Here is a 25,323-nt window from a genome sequence, read left to right on the forward strand (position 1 = left end):
AGAGAAGTGACCCATTAGGTCAGTTTCCTAGATGCTGTTGACAACAGAGGTAGAAGGATATAAACAGTGATCCCATAAGGAAACTAAACTCATCATTAATATAATGTTATGTTGTTTTAAAGCTGTGTATTGGAACTGTACTTGTGTAAGTGGCACACTGTAGCCTCAGCATTTAGCTTGGTACTCTTGCTAGACTGTCCGTGGCATAGCTATTGGTATCTGTATTTTGAATGAAGTTAGGTATATACCCAGATCTAGACTGTTGCCATGCCAATTTCACCATTGCTGACAGCACAGTTCCTGAAGATCAGCACCACTGATGTGCAGAAGAATGAGGTTTCATTTCCTGTGGGCTACTTTCTTTATGGCTTTCGTGGCCTGGATTTGGGATTGGATTTAATTAGCGTGAAATGTCAGGTCTACTTTGGGAGCTTGTGAGAACGTTGCAGGTAGGGAAAATGGATCAGTCAATTTGAGTCGTGTGTGTGTGTGTGTGTGTGTGTGTGTGTGTGTGTGTGTGTGTGTGTGTGTGTGTGTGTGTGTGTGTGTGTGTGTGTGTGTGTGTGTGTGTGTGTGTGTGTGTGTGTGAGAGAGAGAGAGAGAGAGAATTTCATCTTACTGGATTCAACCCTGAAGTTTCAGAAAAAGTTAATTTGTTGTATGTTGATATATTTTCTGTCTTTGAGTTTGGAAAACTCTTGCTGCTAAGCTTCTAATTTAATGATCTCATCTCCTTACATCTAATGGGCATGCACTCCAGGTAGATAAATAGGAAAGAGATGTAGGGAAAGTTTTTTTGTTTTAATTAGAAAAAATAATAATTTGATATGGAAAACCTGCATTTGAGATGCAAAAATTAAAATATGTGAATTTATAGATAAACAACATATTTAAAGGCAAGGAAGAGAATGAAAATGACTCCTGTGAAGGCACTGTTATTGAAGGCTTCTGGTGTGAATCTGTACATTGATAATTAATTAATTACACAGAAAGCCAGGGGAGACATCTTACCAGCAAGTGAAATGTTTATTCTTCATAACTACAAAGGTAGCCCCAAATTTGCAATGTGTTTCATGCAAGCAGTGTGGAGTATCCTTGAAGTCAGTGAAACCCAGTGGTTTGTGCACACCATTGGTTGCAGGATCTGGACCTTAGAGGTAGATTTGGGTTAATGAAGTCAAGCCTTTTATGCCAGGATTAGTAACATGAGTCTTCTTCTCAACCTGGCCATGACTGGAAATACATCTACTCCACCCGAGTTAGATTTAAGTTTGTGAATAAAGAGACTGAATGTTGGGAGCATGAATATCTGTTATATACTGTATCTAGCTAATATACAGTTCAGCTAAGAATGCTGAGTTCAGAAATGCAGACACTAGACATATTGCTAAGGACTTTTCATAGTAGAATCCATTCTTGAGTCATTCAAAGCATGGCAGTGTATGGGTCCTGTTTCATATCCCTACTTAAAAATATTTAAGCCAAAATTTCCAAACTGGACATTGATTTTGGATGCCCCAAGTTTTGGGGGTTCAACTTAAGACACCTTGAGGTCACTTCTGAAAATGTTGCCCTTAATATGTAGAAAAGCAGATGGCTTATTCTTTTGAAGCTACAGAAGTCATTTTCATTATATTTCTTCTGGTCTGGTTATCAGATTTTTCTTCTCAACATGGGTAAACCTGGCATGCTACTCTAATAGATACACAAACATTGCATTCTAATCTGTTACATAAATCATTTTCTTTCTCTTTTTCTAATACAGTTCGATGTCTGTCCGCAGGTCAGGTTGCCCGGTAGGAAGCCATGCTTGGATATTAATAGCCATGTTTCAACTAGCCATGGATTTCACCATCTGTGAATCTGTAGCCCAAGGCCAAGGGTTTAGGCTCCTGCAAAGGCCTTCTCACTGGCATAGATTGTCCCATAGTCCTTTGTGGAGTTTTAAAAATGGACAGCAACTGAGGATTCCTGGCCCTTTTTGGAACCATGTTTCTTCTCATCCTGAACGATCTCATGGGCAAATACAAACATATCATTCAAAAAGGCCACACAAAGCCACAGACCAGTTAGCAGGCCTTCTTTATAAAAGCATGCAATCCAAGCATTCTGCTACTGCAAAATCAGCCCCTTTTGTTGTAGATGGGAGCAGCAGGAGTACAGACCAGCAGACTCATTTGAAAAGAGGGAAAAGGCACCTCCGAGGAAGCAATTTTGATCACAGAGACAGCAGGCCCACCACGGTGCCTGAAGTAATTGTATGGGGCCCAACAGGGGAAGAGGACTCCATAGAAACTAGTACGTTCCCTGGGAATTATGGCACCACCACAACTTCTGCTTTACAAACCAGAACGACTACTGTGGCAACCACCACCACCACCACCACTTCCACCACTGTACGGTCTAAGGGGTTCACAACATCACCTGTGCCAGGGCTTAACACACACAAGAACAACCCTGGCAGGATTAGCACAACGGAACCCTACACCAGCCACAAGAGCAATGGAAAAGAAGCCCGTCCACCTAAGATAATGGGAGACACTACAGGTATTTTCTGTCTGTTTATGGGGTTTTGTTTTAACTGTTGATTGGGCCGAGTAAGAGCAAAGAACCTATTGCCGAGGGCAGAGGTGTATCCTATATGATGGGCACCAGTGAGGAGACTGTAGTGTGGGCCAGTGCCACAATATAAACAAGGTGCAGTGTGTGACGAAGGCTTCATACTGTGTTTGCTTTGCCAGGCTGCAATCATCATTAAGGAGTCATTAAAGAGAACATTATAGTATAATGTCCAGGTTTCAAAACAGTTAAGCAATTTTCAGTTAGTGAAAGGTGGGTGAACAGCTTTGGATAAAATAAAAACTGACCTGAATTTTTACCTGAAATTCAGATCAAACTTTTTTTGTGATTTGCGTAACATTTGTTTAATCTTTCTACTGTATTTCAATCTTCCTCTGCCTTCAGAGACTGAATGTTGGGAGCATGAATATATGTTATATACTGTATCTAGCTAGTATACAGTTCAGCTATATTCTTGGGTTCCCCAGGAATATAGCAGTATTTTTGGCCTAATCAGCAACAGGAAATCTCACAGGAAAGACTATTCCAACAAGATTTGCAGCCTGGTTTTGCAAACTGAAGAAGCGTCCAAATTTTGGGGTGTTTGTCCAACAAAATATTTTGCTGTTCACATATTTCTTTCTAGTCCCTTTCATACAATATATCACTAATCATCTACACACTATGGTTGCTAGCTCTGAACTGCAGACAGATTCTATATGCAACATGCAAGTCTTAACAATCCTTGAAAAGTGTAATAATAGTCAATGTATTAATGTGGCACTCTGGCACAGTACAATATGCAAACAACATAGATTGTTAGCATTTCAGCTTCGGTGACTGCAGAGAAAACAATGAGTGTGGTTTTCACTTTTCTTTCCCTAATTTAGATGCAGTTTTTCATTACACAGAAGCATTCAGCAACGCCTGCTGAAGTCATTCCCATCATTGTTTTCTGCCTTAAAATAGTACTTATTTCTCATGCAGACTGGACACAAAGGTTTCTTTAGTGCAGTTGGAGCTGGGAGAATGCTGCTAAAGAAATCACAAACCTTTGTTTCAATGAGAGGCACCGATTCCTTTCATTTCTATTCAGGACTCTTCTCATTTGTTCTCCACAAACATTTGTTGAGTGAGTTTGTGTTTGCAAGAATGTTCTGAGCTAGAGAACGTGCTGTAAGTATCCATGCTGTGATACATACCTATAGGTGTTGATGATAAATGTGTGCAGGCCATCTTAGAAGCTCTTTTTGGCCTCAGGAGTAGAAACAACTTCACTTGACTTAGGTGATCAGACACACCAAGTTCTGAATACACAAATGAAACAGTCGCATTGAGCAATCCATGTGCTGAAACGTGTTCACCTACAACATTCCCCAAGTTATTGTGAGTAATTAACCTATTGGTAAAAAATCTGCAAAACAAAACAAAAAATCTACAGAAAACTCATGTTCTTATGTTCTAATTTCTTACTAGAGTCAAGGGATAAATCCTTCATTAAACTGTTCCCTGTGACTAGTTTGTTCAGTGTAATTCAGGCTCACCGTCTCCCATCTAGCCTCTGCCGGGGGCTGTGGGCTTGCAACATCTCACTGAGAGAGTTGGTTTCTGATCAGACTGCACTGTAAGTATTAGCCTGGGATCTCAAGTGCTCCCGATTCTCCTCAGCATCATGTTCACTGTATGGTATTAAAAATAAAAACAACCCATCAGCGCAGCACTTTGGATTACCTAGTGTCCCTGAGGAAGCTAGTAATAGGGTCAGGCTACAGACATGGAGCACTGATTAGTGCTTAGTACTGGGACACAGCACCTAGCAATAGAGGGCCCTGGTCCACGACTCTTGGTGCTACCTCAGTACAAGTCAATCATTTTAATAACAACAACCCTGGGGTTGTGTTAGAGGCAAGGTCTTCTGTCGGGTAAGAATGTTGCAGAAAATGGAGAGGAATTGGGCATTAAAAAATGAACACTAGATAAGCAAATGAGAACTCTGATCCATCATCTTTATGTACGACATTTGGTAGGAGAGTACAGAGAGTTTGCCTATTGCCTATATAAATCCACAAGCTTAATCAAATTCAGTGCAGCACTCATTACTGTAGTATTTAGTAATATTTAGGAAAATATACTATTTTCTACCGACACCATTTGCTGTGAGGGTATGGGTGGGAAGCAGTTTTCCATTTATTCCAAATTATATTTATTTATTACTAAAGTAATACTGTGGGACAATATTATGTAGCTTGGCAAATTAATTCACATTACATTGATGGTGAGTAGTCCAACAAGTCAGATGCTTATCTGAGAAAGAATTATGGGGTTTCATAATGCAATCTCCATCCTCATTAATTTCTCTAATAAACGCTCTTCAGAAAAAAATGTCACTCCTAACTTCCAGAAGTTATTCATATCTGTGAAAAGGAGCCCAGCCTACACAGCAGTGGAAATGTCAGCCTCAGCTGGCTCAGTTAGAGACAGAATATCAATCACACTCTCCAGCACAAGAAATCTAATCAGTTCATATTAAGACATTTGATGGAATGTTAAGATTTACTTCCAAACTGTGTGGTGTTTTCAAAGCAGATAGTATCAAGTCCTATTGTTATTAGCAATACTTACATCTGTAGCTAACTACATTTGTACACACGCATCTGAAATCAAATCAGTGCCTTCCACACATATTTGCACTGAGCAAATTCCTGTTTATTGCTGTGACTTAATTACAAATGGTATAACGCTCTCAGAGTATTACAGGGTATTGTTCAGCTGCTGGGATATCAGAGGAATGAGTCAGAGGAGGGTGTTCCTCGCCCTGGACAAATGACATAGATTTTTTTGTCTAAAATGTGACTCATCATTCATTATCCCTGTAATGTCAAGGTTCATTAACTGTGTTGCCAGTCAGTGGTCCTGTATCTGGGACACCGCTCTGTGATCTAGGCACATTACCTCGGTCAGTAGCTTGCGTCTGAGTCGTTGCCTTCTCCTCTGGTCTTTATATCAGGTAGCCAATGTTATGATGTTTCAGAAGTGCCCAAGGTTTACTGAGTAGTTTGAAGGTAATACTGGCAGTTTGGTAAGGGCGTCTGACAGATATATATCACTATTCAGGGGAACATTGCAATGTGTTTCTACTTGAGCTATCAAATGACCACTGATAATTGTCGCTGAACAAACTGGCTTTCAGCAGATTTCTCTCCTGCCCACTGGGATGACAGAGAAATGATCTCAGTAGATCCAGTTGAATGTTGGATTGGGACATTGAGGTGGTGTTTTTATTTGCTTTTCTCACCATTGTACTTTTGATTGAGTTGCTCTGTTCAGGACACTGACTCCACAATGAATTTGCTCTCCTGGTTTGGCTCAGAAGTGCCCACAGTGATTGTAGCAAAGTCTTAAATTTGTACTGGTGATTGACCTCCGGAGGTTCAGTCTGGAAGTGTTGTCCACTATTAGACAGTAGCTGGAGCCGGCCTCTAGAAGGATTCCTGAATTCGGTTCCCAGCTCAGATGCTGACTGGGTCTGTTAAGTTGATGAACTAACATGACCACTCAGTACTGCAATTTACCCATCCGTAAAGGGTGGTGTCATGGGGTGCTCTACTCACCAATGCGGGGCTTCCTTCTGGCAGTTCTGGGGATTATCTCCACCTAGTTCAGCACCCCCATTGTTCTCTTCCATTGTTGCTGTTCTCCTCCTGCTCATAGAGACGTCGTACAGCCATTTCATGACTCAGCCCTTCAGCCAGGTCACTCTGTGTTTTTTCATTCTAGGAGTCTTTCAGAGACTCTCTGCACCGGGGCTCCTGCCCCCTTTCTTTCTCCTTACCTCAGGGAGAGAGGCTACAGGCTTCTTCCCTCCTGCCTCCTACACTATCACCAGCCTCCTGGCTTGATAGGAGCCCTGCCTGTTCCCTCACAGATGAGCTTCCTACTAATTAGTGCCCTCTACACAGCCTAAATCTCCCCCATTTGCAGCTTAATTGGTTGATTGGGCCCATCTGGCCTAATTCAACTCTCTCAGGGCAGGTGTGAGGAGCACACCCTGTCACAGGTGCACACTGAGACTTTCTGAATATCAGACCCCTTTCAGATATCTCAAGCTGGGCTCCCAAAACTTGAGGCACCTAAAATCAATAGTCACGTCTATAAATGTAGGCCTAGAATTCTAATGGCTCTGCAGTTGTGTGTGATGCATGTTTAACTGCTGTACAGTGAGGCACTACAATATACAACACACAAGGAGACAAATGTAAGCATGTTCTAATGAAAGAAAACCCTTTGATCTTCATAGCTATTCATAGTTTGTTCTCCAGCTCAGATCAATCAAAACTCAAGGATGAGATAGCACGGACCTAGATGGAACAATGCTTTGCAATTTTTATTTTTGTACTGGAATTCGCTTACACCTTTTCAAGGATGTTCCTCCAACTGCGTTGTCCTTGTCAGCGTGACGCCTCTAACATCCTTTATCGTGTTGATGTGCTGACAGTCACAAAGTTTTGCTGCCATCTGACTGATGTGGCTCTTGCTGGCATTTTACCATTTGTGGGTGTCTGAACAGCTTCCTAACCTCAGCTTTGCAGTCCAGCTCAGTTGTGAGAGCTAGATGCTGTTCTAATGAGAATTACAAATGAAAGGGCAAGGTGCATCTCCTGAACCCTACATTTGGGGTTTAAATCCATGGTTGTTAGTCGCCCAGGGCTGAATCCTGTGCCCCTCGCCAAACTGAGTATCCCTTCTTCAGGCCACAAAGCTGCTTGAGGCTACAGTCGCCAGGTTGTTCCTGTGGGCTCTGCAGGGGACAGTGATTCACAGAATGCTAGTGGATCTGCACAGATCAACAGGCCTTCATCCTGCCCGGCCTTCACGGAGCCTGTGCTGAGAGATTCAAGATCCAAGCCAGCCTCTCCCAATTCTCCCATCCTGTCCCAATCCCCTGAAGGCTCATGCTCAGCCTGTGCTTCTAAGGGACTGAAACTCGCCAGTTGGCTTTTAACTTTTAGCTCCTATCTCTCATTAGGGAGTTTTCAGAATGATTTGAGTTTCCGTTAATTGGCCTCTTTTACTGAATAAGTGAATACAATAAAATACTGTTGCTGGCTAAAGGACCTTTCTGACCTTAGCCCATCCACTCTAACTTGAATAAAACCTAAACTCTGCATATCCCTTTGTTTTCTTTCTCCACATTAAATATGCCAGCTGCCTCAGAGACTTTTTTTTATGGGGGGGACAGGGAGGCAGCTTTCCACTCTGCTCTTTCTCACTTCCTAGGTTAAATCCTAATAAGGGCTTGCAGGTTTTTAGTTTTTTTTTTTAAACTAACACAAACAAAATAAAAACCTCCCCCGAGATGGTTCATGATTCATACACTGGAGCACAAAAGATTAAAATTGTAGTGGGGGTGCAAGGGGTGTAGAGAGTAAATGTTTGATGGAAACTAGTACAGTGTGGGAAACTGATGAAATAAATAAGAGGATCTATGTATATACCCACAGTCTGGGCCAGATCTTCCTCCAAACTCCAGTGATGGTTAAGGGGTGTGAGCTGGGATGGAGCATCCTCAGGGAAGGAAACCTAGGTAAAATAAATATTGCTCCAACATCTAATATAACCCCCCCCCCTTTTAAAACAAATACCCTATATAGGTACTTACTAATTTCACCTGCTCAGCTTCCCATTGGGACCCCAAATTATTTCCCGGGCCCTGGTGGTTTGCTCCTAAAGTGTGTGAGAAATACCAAATATTGCTGTGGTGCAGCTGCGTTAAGTCAGAAGAAACATTACAGTAGCAGTGGGGTCTCCCTGCATCCCCCGTCACTTCTGCATGAAAAGGCAGCAACCAATTGTCTTTAAGCACTGAGTAAAGTATCCTATCTTTATAATGACATACATATGTAAGGCCATGCATTTTTCAAATTCTGCTGCTCTCTGCTATAGGAGGCTGAGGCAATGGAAGTAGTTATACTTTGCCTGGAAGTACCATATGGTTAGAAATTAAGACTATGTGACTCGTCTGTACTTTTTTGTCTAGTTCAGTGAACATTACAAATCATTGTCTGGCAGTCTTGTTACATTAGTGCTGCAATAAGCGGAATGAATAAGTGAAGCGACTTTTGCTCTCAAGGCTGGAACACTTTTGTTTTCCACAACAAATCCAAAAAAGTAAAGATTTCTATAGTGTTTACTCCCTGAAAGATTCAACTGAAGAGAAATACGCTTTAGTAATAGAGGAGGTGGATGTGAAAGGCTGTGGATTGTACTGCAGAGCTGCAAACAAATAATCAAACTCAGCTGGACTACAACAAAACCTCTGTTCTAATCCCACACAATTTCATATGGATTGAATGCAGTTTACCTCATGAAAATGTCTCTCTCCCTCCACTTCTGTCATGCGCACGCGCCTACACATGAACACGCAGGCACGAACACGCACACATACACACGTAGATGCTCATACTCAGACATTAGAGTCAGTCCAGATTTAACCACAGTAAGAGAGAAACGTGGTTCCTGTACTTTAAGGTTGATTATGGGATGAATGGTACAGAAAGATATGACTAAACAAAGTTATTGAATATTAATATTCTCTAGAAATGCTCTGAATGTAGCAGTTGACACTACATCATCCAAAGAAGCACCTGTGCTATGTCATAGAATCATAGAAGATTAGGGTTGGAAGAGACCTCAGGAGGTCATCTAGTCCAACCCCCTGCTCAAAGCAGGACCAACACCAACTATCTTTGGTCTTTCCTGCTCAGTGTGTATTAACAACAAAGGCCTTGGGGACAATCTTGGTATTTCCTCAGGGATTAAGAGTTGCTACATCCCAGGACATCAGATCCATCCATCTGGTCATTAATCCCCAGAGGTGCTCTGCCTCTCAGTTATATCATTGTCAATGGGTCTGTATCCACTGTGATCGGCCATCATGCATTTTACTATTATTATTATTATTTTAAAGCAGTGCAGGTGTTTGTTGAACATTAGCAATAGCCCTGCCAGTGAACAAGATCTGCGTATAGAAGACCCTGGGGGCCAGATTTTGGCTCCCATTTCAGCCCCTCTGGAACATTTGGTGTCAAAAGGGCCGTAAATTGCCTTTACAAAGTGACCAAGCTTGTCCTGGCAGAGGGGGAACCCTGCATGCCTTATTAGCATTGACAAAAACAGCTCTATCGCCTTTCCTTCTCTCCAGGTGTGTCTGGGGCCAAAGTGCTGCTGCATCCCAAGAACCTTGGATGGCAAAAAGGCCCCACTGGGACTGTTACCAGCCAACATAGGGTAGAATAGCCCAGATGCAGTTCTAAATGACGGTCAGGGACAAATTGGCCCCCAATAGCTCTGGGAATCAAGGAAACAAAAAGGTGATGTATAGTTATGTTAGCCCACCCGACCGCTACAGCCAGGTTCAAGTATTGGGGATAATATATTGAATACATCCAGTAATCCAAAGGTAACTGGTTTCCACTTTGTTCATAAAAAGTCTTTCTATTCAATGACTGTAGTGCAGTAACAGAAAATGCCTGGAGCCCTGACATGTACTAATGCACCCTGGTATTAAATTAGTTTTGAGATTGTTAATTCTGATTAAATACCTCACATATTAATACCTCTCTCTATAGCTAACAATACATCATTGTTTCAAAACCCAGAGGACTGGGTGGGAATTTACATGCGTGGGAATATAGCAACTGAAGAAAGAATGAAAGGGCCTGGGTGAAGTGGCCGTACCCAGCCCTGTTCATTTGCAGACTTCCATACTTTTGAGGGAGAATTATTCTGTGGAAATTATACTTCATTTTCTTTGCATTAGGTAGACTCCACTGATACATGTGTAGATACTAGTTCTGCAAACACTGACTCTTGCATTCAGATATACCCATTGGAGCTGTCCAGTGTTGTTATAGTATTAATGTTTATTTATATATAAGATGGGCCCTGCCTCAGAGAGTTGTGAGATTGCTCATATACCCAGGTGTTTGCAGGGTCCTGGCCAGAGATTTTAATTTACTAATTGTTATTCTAGTCCGAATCTGTGAGGGTCTCACTGTGAATATGGAATCTGCACTGGTCGCTGAGTGCTGTGCTCATTCCCTTCATACAGTGCCTCTCAGCATTTTCCAAACCAGGTGCCCGCTCCCATCCTCTGCTTCAGTACCTTCATCCTTTATCAATAGTAATGAGGTGCACCTCTTGTCCTCTGAATGTCATTGGTGCCATATACCATTACCTTAGAGACCCTGCAGATTTGTGTTGGAAGGCTAGACTCAAGGAGACACAACAGGTAAAATGCTGCATTCAATATATGGTTTGTTTTTCTTTTGAAACCAACCCTCTTAGGCAAAAATTCTCTCTCTCTCCTGCCTTACTGAATAAAGGGAAACCAGAAAACAAGATTTATCTATGAGCCACTAGCTGCAAAGCAAGCTCTTAAGGTAAACTCGTGTGGAATAGAAAATATTCTGCTGGTAAGTAGGAAAGAGATAGAAAAGTGAGTATGTTTAATATACTTAAAATATATACATGAATAGAAAGGCTAGTCGGGGATGGTGGATTTAATTGTGCAAGGCTTTTTGTTTTCCCATTGAGGCAAATAAAATCAGGTATGTTTATCTGTGTGCAACCCCAATTTGTTCTGTGTATGGCACTCCAGGCATGTGTTCACCCAGGCATAGTTTACGATTGTGCTTTTCAGAAGGTACACCTCCCTTTTGGGGGTTGGGGGCTGTCATAATCATTTTACAATAGAGCATGTAAAGAAAGAAATAATTAAAATTCCATAGCGTTGCCAGACACAAAGGTTGTAATGGGACTTTTAACACAGAGCAGAAATGATGGTCTATGCAAAACCTCGTGTCTTTTGCAAAATGCTGAATATCCTCTTTTCCTATTGGCTAGGCTAAAAGAAAAAGAGGGCTTTTTTTTTTTTTTGGTCTGGGCATGTCTGGCGCTCGCTGAGTTCTCTGAAGCTTTCTTTTTTATTATGATTAGAATAAAGTAATTAAACCTGTAAGTGCTTTCTAAGGCATAAGGCAGCATAGCTCTCTATGCAGTCTGCTGCTCTGAATAGCTGTTTGAAAAGTGGTCAGTGTCTTAGTCCCATTCTTAATGGACAGGTGTCCACATCACAGATGAACACTGCAGCTGGTACTAATTAGCACCCTTGTTGAGAGTGGGGAAAGAGGTCAAGGATTGACTGGGTCCGAGCATCATCCTCCACCTCGGTCCAGTCTGCCTGTGCTCATCACTGAGGTATATGGGACATCACCCCTCGTAGGAGCTTTCTCCATCAGTGGAGGCACATGGGGGGGTTGGGTGGGAGCGAACGTTGTTTGGTACTGCCCAGAGGGCTTCAGTCTCCAGGGCTGTCAGCTGGAATCCACAACCCCCTCCTCCATCCCGAAACCCAACTCAGTTCACTAAGAATTTAAAATGACGACATAAGAACAGAAATATTCTGCTGCCCCACTGAGAAATGACCCCCATCTTCAAAAAGCGGGTGTAGGATAGGGGGTGCTGGATGAGCAATCAGATGGCGCATGCCAAAGGCTTCAAAGGAATTAATTAAAGCTAAAATATGTTTTAAAGAAAACGCTGAGCAGTTGGAAGAGAACTGCCTCTTTGATCTGCTTTGCCAAGACATCATGATCTGCGGCAGACCGGGGAGCTCCAGTAGCAGCAGAGAGGAGTGAGAGAAATGAGGTTAGGACAAATTTACTGGGAGACAGTAAATTTACCTCAAGAGGTGGCTGGTTTAAATTGTATTAACTGTGCAGGTGGATTTGACAATGATAGTGAGTTACTGGTGCTTGCAAGTCTCTGCTCCTTGGATGCTGTGTGAGGCACCCTGCTTAATCAGAACTACACTAATGCAGAGCAAAGGGGCACCACTCCGTCGTGCAAGAGGAAAGCAAGACTCGTAGCTCCACATCTGTTGAAATGCCCTGTCTGTCCCTGCAGTGTTTTTCCCTGAGGACAATCTCCAATGGCAATAACAACGAGGAATCCTCATGGTCTCTAAGGTGCCACAATCCTTGTTGTTTTTGCTCATACAGACTAACACGGCTATGACTCTGAAACCTGTATCCTCTGGTAATGGATATTGGCTGTTTCCTCTACTGCATTCACGTACAGTGTGGCTGCACTATAGGCTATGCACAGTATGTTTGAAACCCAGCCCCTCTGGGTCGCTGTGACTCACACACATAGGCCAGAGTTGGGTCACCACCTCTGAGATGTCAGTGAGGTCTGAGACGAGCTGCACTGGGCTGTGAATGTGAGCAGACCCCATCAGACAAAAGCTTTGGGCATTTTAGATGTGGAACCCACATCCCACCACTCTCCCGTAAACAGTGTGGAGTGACTGGTTATTCATCAGTGTCAGCTTCATCTTCCGAGGGGTGAGTCGTCATTTCTAAGCCCTTTCACATCTTGCACTGGATAATGTCAGGCATCCTCTTTCAGACTCAGTGGGAGGAGATGTTACCAGTGGTGAGGAGGGAGGGGAACAAAGCGTATTAAGGGGATCCAAGAGTCCTGCTGTAGAATTACAAGAACCCCTGAGCTTTAGCCAGTCCTTTTGGAAGTGAATTCAGCACAGCTAAATAGGCACAGGCCGGAGCTGTGGAATGTAGCTGCAGAGCCGGCAGAGCTGGGAAGCTGCAGTGCGGGTTTGCTACGATGGCCTTGCCAAAGCAGTTCAGCCCTGACCTGGAGAGGACACTGGCCGTTGTGTTGAGGATGCCTGATAGGGGGAGAAAACAGGGGTGGTCTTCCAAATGTGGAACATACTCAAACCTGCCCTGGCCAGGGGGAAAATCCATCGGGCCTAATGGATCTTTTTCAGCCCTATTTTCTGGATCTTGCATCTTCCCTCATCTGGAGCAGGTTTGCTGGGACCATCTAATGGAACTAGGAGATGTGGCCAGCCCAAACTCTCGCCTGTATCAGCCGGGATCCAACAGAAGAAGGTAGGGAGGCCCGAGGGAGGGGCAGAACACACAGGCAGGGGCCAGGTCTTTTGGTCTGGGCTGCCCTGGAAGAAGGCTGATCCACCCACCGCTCTGCAAGGATTGAGAGTACAGAGGGCACAATGAAGGGATTTATAGTTGGGCCGTTAACTTGCTGCTAGAAGAGCCGATTGGTGTCCATGTTTCTGCTGAGTTGCGTAGCGACACGTTTTATTCACTGTGTTTGTGATCACAACTTGACAGGTTGGGGTGGAGGCAGTGGGCTGGTAACCTGCCAGCACGATGATGTTGTGGGGGAGGGGTTGACAGATAGGGGGAGAGGTCATAGCATGTCATCTAGGAGGAGAAGAGTGAAGAGGTGACGTTTCCTGGGGTGTGGAGTTTGAACCCTGAAGGCAGGTTGTGGAGGGGGGTGTGGAGCTGAGCTTCCAGCAGGGTGGGAAACAATGCAGTGATACTCAGTAAAGGGGTAGCAGTCACGGCACAGGTGGGGTAGATCTGCGTGGCTGTCGTTTATAAGGTTGCAGCCATTGAACCTTGAACACAAGTGTTTTATCTCCATGTGGGGTTTTGTGACCTACCTGCAGGAACAAACAGGTCCTGTACCTCACACATCACTCACAGGATTAGGTGTTTTCCTTCTGAAAGGGACAAACTGATCTTTGTGGCCTCCCCCCTGCAAACAATACCTACTATTGCAACTGAATGAGCAGCTTCACTAATGCCTTGGGTCTGAATAGCCTGGAAAATCTCTGCCACTTCTGTCCCACACTGCATCTCCAGATACCACCAGTGGAAAGATACAGATCCTTGTCTGATGTAAATCAGCACCGCTTCATTCACTGCAGTGGGGATATGCCAGTTGGCAACCGCTGGAGTCTGGCCCTTCAAGTCCACAATGCAGGGCCGCCCAGAGGATTCAGGGGGCCTGGGGCATCTTCGGCAACACTGAAGGGCCCCCGCCGCCGAAATGTCGCCAAAGCTGGGCCAGGGCTCGCGGGGCCCCTGCGGGACCCAGGGCCTGGGGCAAATTGCCCCCACCTCTGGGCGGCCCTGCAACAATGTAGCTCAACAAGCAGCAGTCCCTGTCACTTTTAATCTTCTTACAAGTGTGTTACCCCAGCTTCTTGCATTTGCCTGTGAACAGCCCATTAATACTGCAGTGGTGAGTCCAGCAGACAGAAGAAAAGGAAAGAAAGACAAACTCTCTTAAGTGCTCACCGGGAAGTCTATTGATTTTCAGGTTTATAATGGCTGTATTCTCTGCTGATTGAAACTTCTGTCCAAGGCCTAAAATAGCTCCTTACATGCTCAAGTTAACCAGAAATGAGCTGTGCTTTTATTAACTGGTCAGCCAGCTCATTTTCCTCCCTATTCACCTCCAGGCAGGGAAGGGCACTTTTGTTCCGGTGCTAAGTGTTTACTTGCTCCCTGGTTTGACAGGTGGGGCCTGACCCTCCAAACCTGTATTCACAGGACTATGGTTAGGTTGGCTTGGCCGGGTCCTAACCTTGACCTTGCACAGGCCAGAGCAGAAGTGCTGCCCCTTCCGTTTGGCTACAGACCTTCATCCATTCTCCTCCTCAGTGCAGATTCCGGCCAGCCACACTCCTCCCCACGGGGGGTCCTCCCTCCTTTTCATCTCACTGCTAAACATTGTCAGCACACCAGGCATCCTCAGCTGTTCCCCCTCCCCGCACCCCACTGCACTTTTGAACTATGACTCTGCAAATGGCCATGGATTCCATGGAATTTAACTAGATGAAAGTCAATAAAGACAAGGGAAAAGCACGACACTTTAGAAAGGAAAAATCAACTTAATAACTGGCTAGGCAGTGGTACTGCTGAAAAGGATCTGGGGGTTACGGTGTATCACAAACGAAATGTGAATCCACAATGTAATGCAGGTACAAAAAGGGCTAATTTTCTGGGGCATATTAACAACAGTGTCATATAGAAGACCTGGGAGGTAGTTGTCCCATTTCACTCAGCACAGGTGAGGCCTCAGCTGGAATACTGTGTCCAGTTCGGGACACCACATTTTAAGAAAGATTAGGGAAATTGGAGAGAGTCCAGAGCAGTGCTACCAGAATGATAAAAGGTTTAGAAAACCTGACCTGAGAAGAAAGGTTACCAAAACTGGGAATGTTTGGTCTTGAGAAAAGAAGACTGATGGGGAACTTGAGAACACTCTTCAGTGGACATGGAGAACAATTGATCCCATAACATATCTGAAGACAGGACAAGAAGTGATCACCTTAATTTGCAGCAAGGGAGATTTAGGTTAGATATTAGGAAAAACTTGCTAACTCTAAGGGTGGTTAAGCTCTGAAATAGGCTTCCAATTGTGGTTGTAGAATCTCATCATTGGAGGTTTTTAAGAACAGGTTAGACAAACACCTGCCAGGGATGGTCCAGGTTTACTTGGTCCTGCCTCAGCACAGGGGACTAGACCAGATGCCCTCTTGAGGTCTGCAGTTCTCTGATCCTTTGGTGCGAAGTACCACAGACTACATCAGCAAGGGGACACAGTTACACTCACCAAGAGAACCAGAGCTTGACATTTTTGTGCATGTATGATCCTTAGCTGCAGCTGGTGGGCGGAGGGGAGGTATTGCTTGGTTGGTGTTTTTTGCACTGCACTAGGGAAAAGGAGGGATGTGATGTGTACAGGAGAGCAGTATGGGCCTGCTCAAAAGTCAGTTGCAATTCGTTCACTTGAACGTGCCCTAGATAAGAGTTACTCCGGAGGGCAGTCTGCGCCAAAAAAATAAAAATTCTGCGCACAATATTTTAAAATCCTGCAAATTTTATTTGTCAGATAAATGTGGAGGCTCCAGAATGGCATTGAGAGCACAGGCCACTGGCTGGGCAGAGGTGGGATATCACTGTGCAGCTCCCCTCCCCCTCCCCCCCGGAACAGGGACTCAGTGGTGAGGCTGCACCCAACCCTGACACAGCGCAGGGACCGGGCCTGCCCCAGAAACATCCCAGGGCTCTGCCCCTCCGTGCCAGGTGCACCAGGTGTGGGCAGGCAGGCTCAGCAAGGCAGGATCCAAGTGTGGGTTGAGAGGGTTCTGTGTGGGGCAATCTGGGTGCGGGGGGCTCAGTGGGAGATCTGGGTGCAGGGGGGATCGGGATGCACAGGGGCTTGTTGGGGGGTTCTGGGTGCAACAGTAATGGGACTCTGCAGTGGGGTCCAGGTGAAGGTGGTTGGGGCTCAGCAGGAGAGGTGTCTGGGTGTGAGGGGGAATAAAGCTTGTTGGGGGGGGGTCTGGGTGTGGGGGGGAATAAAGCTTGGTGGGGGGGGCTCAGTAGGCGGGTGCAATGCTGGGGGAATGGGCCTCACTGGGGTGGGGATCCAGGTGCAGCTGGTTGGGGCTCAGTGGGGTGGGCATCTGGGTGTGGGTGGCTCGCCGGGGTGGTCCAGGCACAGAGGGACTGGGGGTCATCAGGGGGGTTCTGGGTGTGAGGGCCCTGAGGCTCGGTGGGAGAGAGTTGACGTATGAGAGGGCTCTGGATGCACAGGGGTTGGGCAGATGGGGGAGCAGCTCCCTGTACAGTGGTCCCTCTCCCTGCAGCTGAGGAGCGATGGGTGCAGGAAGCATGGGGGTGGGGAGTTTTCAGAGCTTCCTACAGCCAGGGGAGAAATCTGGGGGTGGGTTTGACCTGGCCCTGGATGCTGTGCAGGGGAAGAGGAAGTACTGTCCTCCGCAGCTCAGTCCGGACTAGCAGCTGAGCCTGGCGCAGGGTAGGAGCCACCAGCCGGGTCTTCCCCAGTCCTGCCTCCTGCCCCACAGTGATTTACCTCTCTGCTGGCTGCCCTGGGCACCCAGAACATACTGCTGGGGAGGGTCGTATGACCACCCTTGTGGCTTCCCTTTGCTTCCCCGTCAGAAAGTCATTTTTCTGTGGTGAAACAAAGAAATCTGTGGAGGACATAAATTCTGTGCATGTGCAGTGGTGCAGAATTCCCCCAGGAGTAAAGCGTAGGAGTGTGTGGGTGAGAGAGGAGACTGTTATTAACTAACGCACTCAGGTTTTTTGCCTGTTTGAGCTGGCAGCTGCACGTGCACTTTATGCCCATTGCCCAGTTGTAGGGGAGCGGGAGATGCTGTTGACAAGCTATCACTAATTTTTCTGAAGAAATAAAAAAAAATCTATTTCTTTAGTTGCTGCTACTTCGCAGCTGAGTGAAACAAATCCCATCCTGGTCTGTCTTACCAGGAGATCTGAAAGCTGGAAGGTCCCATATATACGAGAGCTACCCAGCTTATTACATTCTCAGGCTCTTCCTAAATGAGGTGCATTTTATGGAACTGAACTGAGCTGTTAGGACGACCTCTGTGATCTTTCCGCACAAGTGTCTGCCAGATTCGGGTTTACATGCCAATTAATTATCACAGCAAGGCAGCTTGGTGGACCCTCCTTATAACACCAGGGAGAAAAGAGCTTTTTTGTGTGTGTGAGGCACAAGAAATGCAATTGGCTTTTTTCCTCCCCCTTGGAGGTTTCTCAAAACTTCTTTTTAAGACAGTCCCTCATCTCCCCAGTTGATCCAGCTTTTCCTGGAGATCAAGGAACTTGGAAAGAGCTGGATCTGGAGTCAAGACAGTGTGAAATGAATGCAATTGTGGGCTGAGCAGTTTTTGGCATGTGAAAAGCAGTCGTGTGTGTTGTGTCCACGTGTGTATGGGCCCACCCACCTGTGTGCATGTGAGAAAGAAAATGGTAACTTGTCCATTTCATTTGAAGAGGCACCTGGTGATACTTGCTGTAGCACAGGAATGTATCTGCGACAATAAGCCCCAGCATCGTTGCTCTAAGGATCCAGGATCCCCATTCTTGGCAAAAGTCTCTCTAAACAACCAGAGGAGCCTTTCTCCTTTCACTTTCCAATCAAGGAAACAACCAAAGGAAGCTTCAAGGAGCCTCGTTTTTAGTTTGCTGAATTCTCCTTCCTCTCCTTTTCCGTCAGTCAAGGCAAATCAAGCTGCCAGCGTAGTGCTAGCCCATGCTTTCGGGGCCTGGCTGAGACACGCTGATTTACTGGTAAGGTTGCTTGTCTGGCCTGCACTGGGTCACCCTAGGCTCTAACTCCACCACTCAGCTAGCACAGGCAGACATCACACCTTTAATCTCTAGTCTAGTCAAGGCCTACTGCGTATCATGCATTCCCAACCCTCCCACTGCAGCACCTTTGCTGCTGTCCCTGCCAGCCTGGACTGGGCCGTTCTGGCACAGAAACCTGTTATTCCCCCCATCCTATTCTAGGGTTCCCCAGGCACTACTTCCTCCCGCAGCCGCAGAGGGCTTGCCTTCGCTGCAACAGTTTGCTCTCGCTTGCCCTATGCGAGCGAGAGCAAACAGCACTCCAGCTACACGGGGTGATTCGAGTAGCAGCAGAAGAGTTGTTGAAAATCAGCTGCTGCATCCACACTGCACTCAGTGGCAGTGGTGCTCGAACTTCACCCCCTACCCTGACAGCTAGCTCCAATTTAAGGCATCATTTGACTCAAGCTAGAGATTTGGGCCGGGGCAAGGAGCTAACAATATTGGGAAGATGTGGAACAAAAACTGCCAGTTAACTGGAGTCCCTTCTGCTCCTGACCCTGTTCTGTTGTTCTTGAGCTCTTTATTAACTCAGCATTGATTGAGTCTGGATGCCAAGTGCTGGGAACAAACGGCAAGGGAGACACAGGTCTGGGAAATCAGCGCAAGGAGCGATATGATAACTGCCAGCAAGCCTGTGACAAGGGGGTTGGGTAGGCCCAGTATGCCCTTACCTCCCCAAATCTCCATCATGGTGGGCGGCTGAGAGATGAGTGTTGACATGATGTGAGGGGAGAGGAGGTGGGGCGTGGGAAGCCTCTGAGTGTGTAAATCCACAGACGGAAAAACGTGGAGACCCCTGAGCGGTCACTTTTTTTCAGCCGCCACAACACTGATGATTTTGGCATTGTCTAGCAGAATCCTGTCCTGTCAGCAAGGGCTCAGAGCAGTTTATGTAATAATTCATCTGCAAACAGAATTATGAATTTCAGGAAACTAAACCAGGCAACTGCCTCTTGAGTGGTGAATTTTCTCTTGCACAGTAAAAATGAGATTTACAAAATGTGCTCTCTGCAAAGATACTTAACGTGAATACTGTGTGTGTGTAATATATAATGTATAATGCATATGAACTGTGTAGAACTCAAGGTATTTGAATTGGGGATGCCGTGGGAGGATGTATATTTTCGCTCATTTACTATCCTGGAAAACAAGTACATATTGTTAGTAAGTAATTGACAAAGAAATAAAATGATGTTTACAGCAGAAATGCCTTTGACAATTTTTCAGGCATGGAGTAATTCTTTGATGTCAGTGGAGTTACTTCTGATTTGCATCAGCGTAACTTAGAGAAAATCAGGCCTAGAAGTGTTTTTAAAAATGAATGAAGCTGATAGTGCTGGTGTTGTGGCCAAACTCCAACTTGGGTAACTAAATTCTGCCAACATAACTTTATGCCTGTGGTTTCATTTGGCTGTGGGATTCTTCTTTAGTTTCCACCCTAAATTACTGCTATGGACTGTTAAACAGCTGCTGCACTTCACCCTAGAAGTGGCTGCATTTCAGTGTTGGGGGAAGTGATTCTTGTATGTAAAGTCTGTAAACTCTTAGGAATCTTTCAGGAAGAAAGGCACTGTGTACATGTTCACATATTATTTGTTATCTCAACCGGAGATACTGCTATTCACTTGAATCTGACGTGGCAGCAATAATGGGAACCGCATGAGTTTTGGCTGTTATCTGCCTTCTGCTTAGTTTTCCTCACAGTATTTATCTGAAAGACAGAGCCTGTTTACAGAGTGAAAACTTGCATCCTGTTACTGCTAGTGCGAAGTGAAAGGTACATATTTATCTCCCACGAATGCTGTGGAGACATGCAGCCATGCAGAAAGGAAAGACTATATGCCATGGTACAGGATGTTGTGTTGAATGCTGCCTACTCCAAGAAAGCTCATGGAACACAATCTCATTTAAGCAGTTTCCAATTTCTGGGCTGCCTCATTATCTAGGTAGCAAAACTAACTTGATATTTGTACATTTCTAATCTCCTGCTTTTCCCCCTCAATCAAAGCGTTAGTTAGAGCCTATTGCTTGCAAGTACTAATTAGAAATGTAGGCACGTGTTATTGATTGAGCATGGAAACAGACCATTTTTGTCCATGATAGCTACAAGGGGGTCATGACACATTCATTGATGGAACGTGTCTATGATAACAACACATGAATATGGTTTTATTTATAAGGTAAGGCCACTGAAGATCAGGAAGGGAGTCACATTTATCTTCAGAAAACTAATGTCATTGCTGTGTCTTTTGTATCATCAGAGACATAAAACACTGAGCATATAATTGTAATGCCTTTTTCTTATACAGCACTTTTAATCAGTAGATCTCAAAGCACTTCACAGCCTTTCACACATTTATCCTCACAACACCCTGTGAGGTCGGGTAGTGCTGTTATCCCCATTGAACAGATGGGGAACCGAGGCACAAAGAGGCTAAGTGACTTGTCCAAGGTCACACAGGAAGCTGGCAGAGCAGGGAATTGAACCTAGGTCTCCCACATCCAAGGCGCTAACCATTGGACCATCCTCCCTCTCTCAAGGAAGTGGAGAGGACGCGGAAGCCAAAGAATGAATCTTTGGATTGGCATGTAGAGAGTGACAGAGAGCTGAGACAAGCTTAGCACAGCTCCTATGGCCTCAACCAGGGAGAGGTTCCTTTGGTCCCATTTGGTACGAGAGCTAGTCAGAATATTTTCTCTCTCCACGGTTGAAAGTTGGTGGGAAATGGAATTGTCGTCTGCTGACCACCAGGAGGGGCATGATTCAAATTCCATCATGTAACATGCAGGACACGTACAAACGGGAAGTCTGGTCACTCCATGCTAATTGAGCTAGATCTGCACAAGGTCTGGCCATTGTTTTACACCCACGTATTACCAAGCAGGCTAAAAAATGCAAACTACATCCTCTGAATTAACATATACTCTGGTAACTCTCTTGCATTGTCCCTTTCCCTTCCCAGCTGGAGACCTGGAGTCAGATCTTTAGCCAGGGTAAGTTAGCTGAGCATCTGGTCTCTGGTTTGCAACTGTGTTTTTTGGGTGCACTGTACTGCAAGGCTGGTGCCTCTGGCTGCATATTCATTTGCTAGGTCCTCAGCGCAGACACGAACTGGTTAAATGCCAGTGGCAGTACCTAGGCCAGCAGAGATGACTCGTGCAGTTATTTAAGGACCAGGTACCGCACTGTCTCTCAGGCTTGACAATGCAGCATGAGTAGGGCCCTACCAAATTCACGGTCCATTTTGGTCAATTTCATAGTCATAGGATTTTCAAAATCAAGAAAGGAAAGAGGTGATTAAGAGAGGTAAAATTGCAAACACAAAGAGCCTGATTCTCCCTACCCTGATCTGTGTCCCTTGTGCCAAGTGGATAGAAAATGCTACCAGGTCAGAATTCTGCATTCCCTCGCAGAGGTGGTAGCTTTTCACAGTCTCTTGGCACTCGTTTTGCACAGACATAAATGACAACACAAGGTGGAAGGCATTGGGGAAGCAGGCCTGTGTGTTGCTTTTTTCCTGCTCAGGATTCAGTAGCCTATGCACCAGCTGATATTCCATTGTTGATGCATCTGCGACACTGAGGTTTCATGATGCGCCAGCCCACTTACAAATCCTGTGCCAGCTGTGTTCCAGGACTGCCTGCCTGCCTGGTTGTCCATGTTGTTACGAAGGTGACAGCATCTTTGTCAAGGGGAAGAACACCATACTCTCGTAGTTTTCCACAGACAAAGCAAATGCATCTGTACTGGGTGCATCTCCCTCACCTTATGCTTTTAGCCTCCGTGTCTGCTTCATCAGCAGACAAACACATGGATTCTTTCCCCAATTTTTATTTTCCACAATACATTGAATGAAGCGGATATGAGAGACACGTGACACACGATGGATTTCCTATCTGCAGCTCAGGCAGGGTCAGCCACATCCAGGCAGGGTCCACTCAGGAGAACCCCCTGACATACCTATTAAAATTGGTCTAGAAATAATTGGCCTCCCAGCTTCAATAAAACTGCCTAGTGATTCTGATCTGATGATGTAATTATAATAAGATTAGGCAAGACAGCCATTTTCGCATGGGGTATTACAAAGAGAACTCTATAGAGACATCCATTTTAATGTGGTGCGGTAAGTGCAGTGCATTACGTTGTCTAACAAATTGCTCCAGGAGGAGAGAGAAACAGGAGAAAATAGAAGGGGGTGTATGTGTGTTTGTGAGTGGGAGGGAGCTAGGAGATGAGGGAGTATCTCTAAAGGTATGCAGGGGGTGTATGGAGGGAGGGTTTGAGGGATGGATAGTAGGGGTAGAAATGGAGGGATGTGTGTGATGGGTTTGTCTTGTAGCTTTGGAAGAAGAACATTGTATGATGGTCAGAAGGTGGAATGTAGGTGGAAGAAGGTACTGCTGTGTGAGAGTATTTGGGGGTGTGCGGGAGGTGGGAAGACAGAAGGAGGGCTCTGGTATGTACAGAAGGATGGATGAAGTGCACAGGTAGTAGATTTGGGCTTGACAGTGTGTGGTAGGACAGGGTAGGTGGTGTGTGTTGGAAGTTGTCAGGCGTGGTACATGGGTGCTGTAGTGCTCTTGGGGTGTGCAGAGGGCAGATTGGGGTTGGGACAATATGGGGAAAGCAACATGTGTACGGTGTGGGTTGTGCGTGGGAGGATAACCTGAGGGATTGGGACGTGAAGCTCAAGGTGGGTTTATTAAGTAGTTATGACCTCAGGATGTAACCCTAGATATGTTACTTAGAACCTGTAACAAACCAGCAACCGTCAAGTCTGGCAGCACCTGCCCCTAGTGAATCATCAGCCCCACTCCCTGGCGCATGTGGGGTGCTAACAAACTTCACTTTTGCAATCTAAACTTTTTTCAATATTTTTTTAACCATCAAAATGTCTTCAACTACTCAGGGTGTTCTTGAGAAGAACATTCCCAAACCAGTTTTGGGGAAAAAGAACAACTCCAGGTACAGCTCATTCTGAGAAGCAGGAGTCATTGGAACATATGAGCTGAGAGTACTTAAGTGCTAAATGTGAAGAAAGCTCTCATTGTTGACAAAGAGCAGGTATTCAAAGCATCTGTTACATTTCTACCATTAACAATAAATCAAGATCCGTATCCTCCAAAATAAAGCCAGGCACTTCTGTTTAGAAGTTTGTTCAGCTTGTGGCATTGGTGAGAGTCTGTAAACACTTGCAGATCATAGCTGTTTTGATTGGGAAAATGCAAAATATGGTTTTCCTAACCAATGATTTTGAAAGAAGGCCTAGGGGGCCCCTTTGTTTTTAATTAAGGACTTCTGCTTCCTGCTCACTGCCACTGCACGTGCTTCCTTTTATGGTCAGAGCACTGCAGAACATTAGTCCCAAATAAGTTTTCTCATAAAATTAATTGTACTGGGCCTGAGCTGTCTAGTGGCCAGTCCCAAGGACTGCAGACTGCACTGAGCTGAAAGGTGTGAACTGGCCTAGTGGGTGGGGAGGAAGCGGTAGATGTAATGTATCTTGGTTTTAGAAGGCTTTTGGCATGACCCTGCATGACATTCTCATAAGTAAACTAGGGAAATGTGGTCTAGATGAAATGACTATAAGGAGGGTGCGCAACTGGTTGAAAGGCCATACTCAGAGAGTAGCTATCGATGGTTCGCTGTCAAACTGGGAGGGCGCGTCTAGTGGGGCCCCACCGGGATCAGTCCTGGGTCTGATACTATTCAATATGTTCATTAATGGAGGTGAGACTATAACATTTGCAGATGACACCAAGCTTGAAGGGGTTGCAGTCACTTTGGAGGACAGGATTATAATTCAAAATGACCTTGGCTAATTAGAGAATTGGTCTGAAATCAATAAGGTGAAATTCAGTAAAGACAAATGTAAAGTACTTCACATAGGAAGGAAAACTCAAATGCACAGATACAAAATGGGGAATACCTGGCGAGGTGCTTAGTACTTCTGAAAAGGGTCTGGAGGTTACAGTGGATCACAAATTGAATATCAGTCAGTAATGTGATGCAGTTGGGAAAAAGGCTAATGAAATTCACAGGAGGTAATTGTCCCACTCTACTCAGCACTGGAGGCTTCAGCTGGGGTACGGTGTCCAGTTCTGGGCACCACGCTTTCGGAAAGATGGGGACAAATTGGAGGGAATCCAGAGGAGAGCAACAAAAAAGATAAAAGGTTTACAAAACCTGCCACATAAGGAAAGGCTAAAAATGCTGGGCAGATTTAGTCTTGAGAAAAGAAGACTGAGGGAGACCTGATAACAGTCATGTCAAGGGCTCTTAGAAAGAGGACGGTGATCAGTTGTTCTCTATGTGCACTGACGGTAGGACAGGAAGTAATGGGCTTAATCTGCAGCAAGGGAGATTTATGTTAGCTGCTAAGAAAGACTTTCTAACTCTCAGGGGAGTTAAGCTCTGGAACAGGCTTCCAAGGGAGGTTGTGCAATCTCTGGCCTCACTGGAGGTTTTTAACACCAGGTTGGACAAACACCCGTCAGGGATGGTCAGGGTTCACTCGATCCTGGCTCAGCACACTGGGTTGACTTGATGGTTCCTTCCATCATTTTGCTGGAGTCTGTGATATTAACTCTGTGTAGTCTTTTTTAAAAAAACTATTATTTTTTGCTTCTAGTGCATAAACTGCATTTTGTTTTGTGGGTGGGAGATAGTATA

General features: G+C 45.2%; 1 protein-coding gene across 3 annotated transcripts in view; it reads left to right on the forward strand.

Annotated features, from left to right (window-relative positions):
• AJAP1 (adherens junctions associated protein 1) overlaps nt 1-25,323 on the forward strand; it is a 102,433-nt gene that overhangs the window by 40,482 nt on the left and 36,628 nt on the right. For 2 of the 3 annotated variants that reach the window (XM_039508636.1, XM_039508637.1), the window contains exon 2: nt 1,766-2,547. In XM_039508636.1, coding sequence (XP_039364570.1) covers nt 1,766-2,547 — 782 coding nt within the window. The remainder of the gene's footprint in view (nt 1-1,765; nt 2,548-25,323) is intronic. The other variant, XM_039508635.1, reaches the window with a different exon arrangement.

The sequence above is a fragment of the Mauremys reevesii genome, linkage group 21 (assembly GCF_016161935.1).
Source record: "Mauremys reevesii isolate NIE-2019 linkage group 21, ASM1616193v1, whole genome shotgun sequence".
In the NCBI taxonomy this organism is placed as follows: domain Eukaryota; kingdom Metazoa; phylum Chordata; order Testudines; family Geoemydidae; genus Mauremys; species Mauremys reevesii.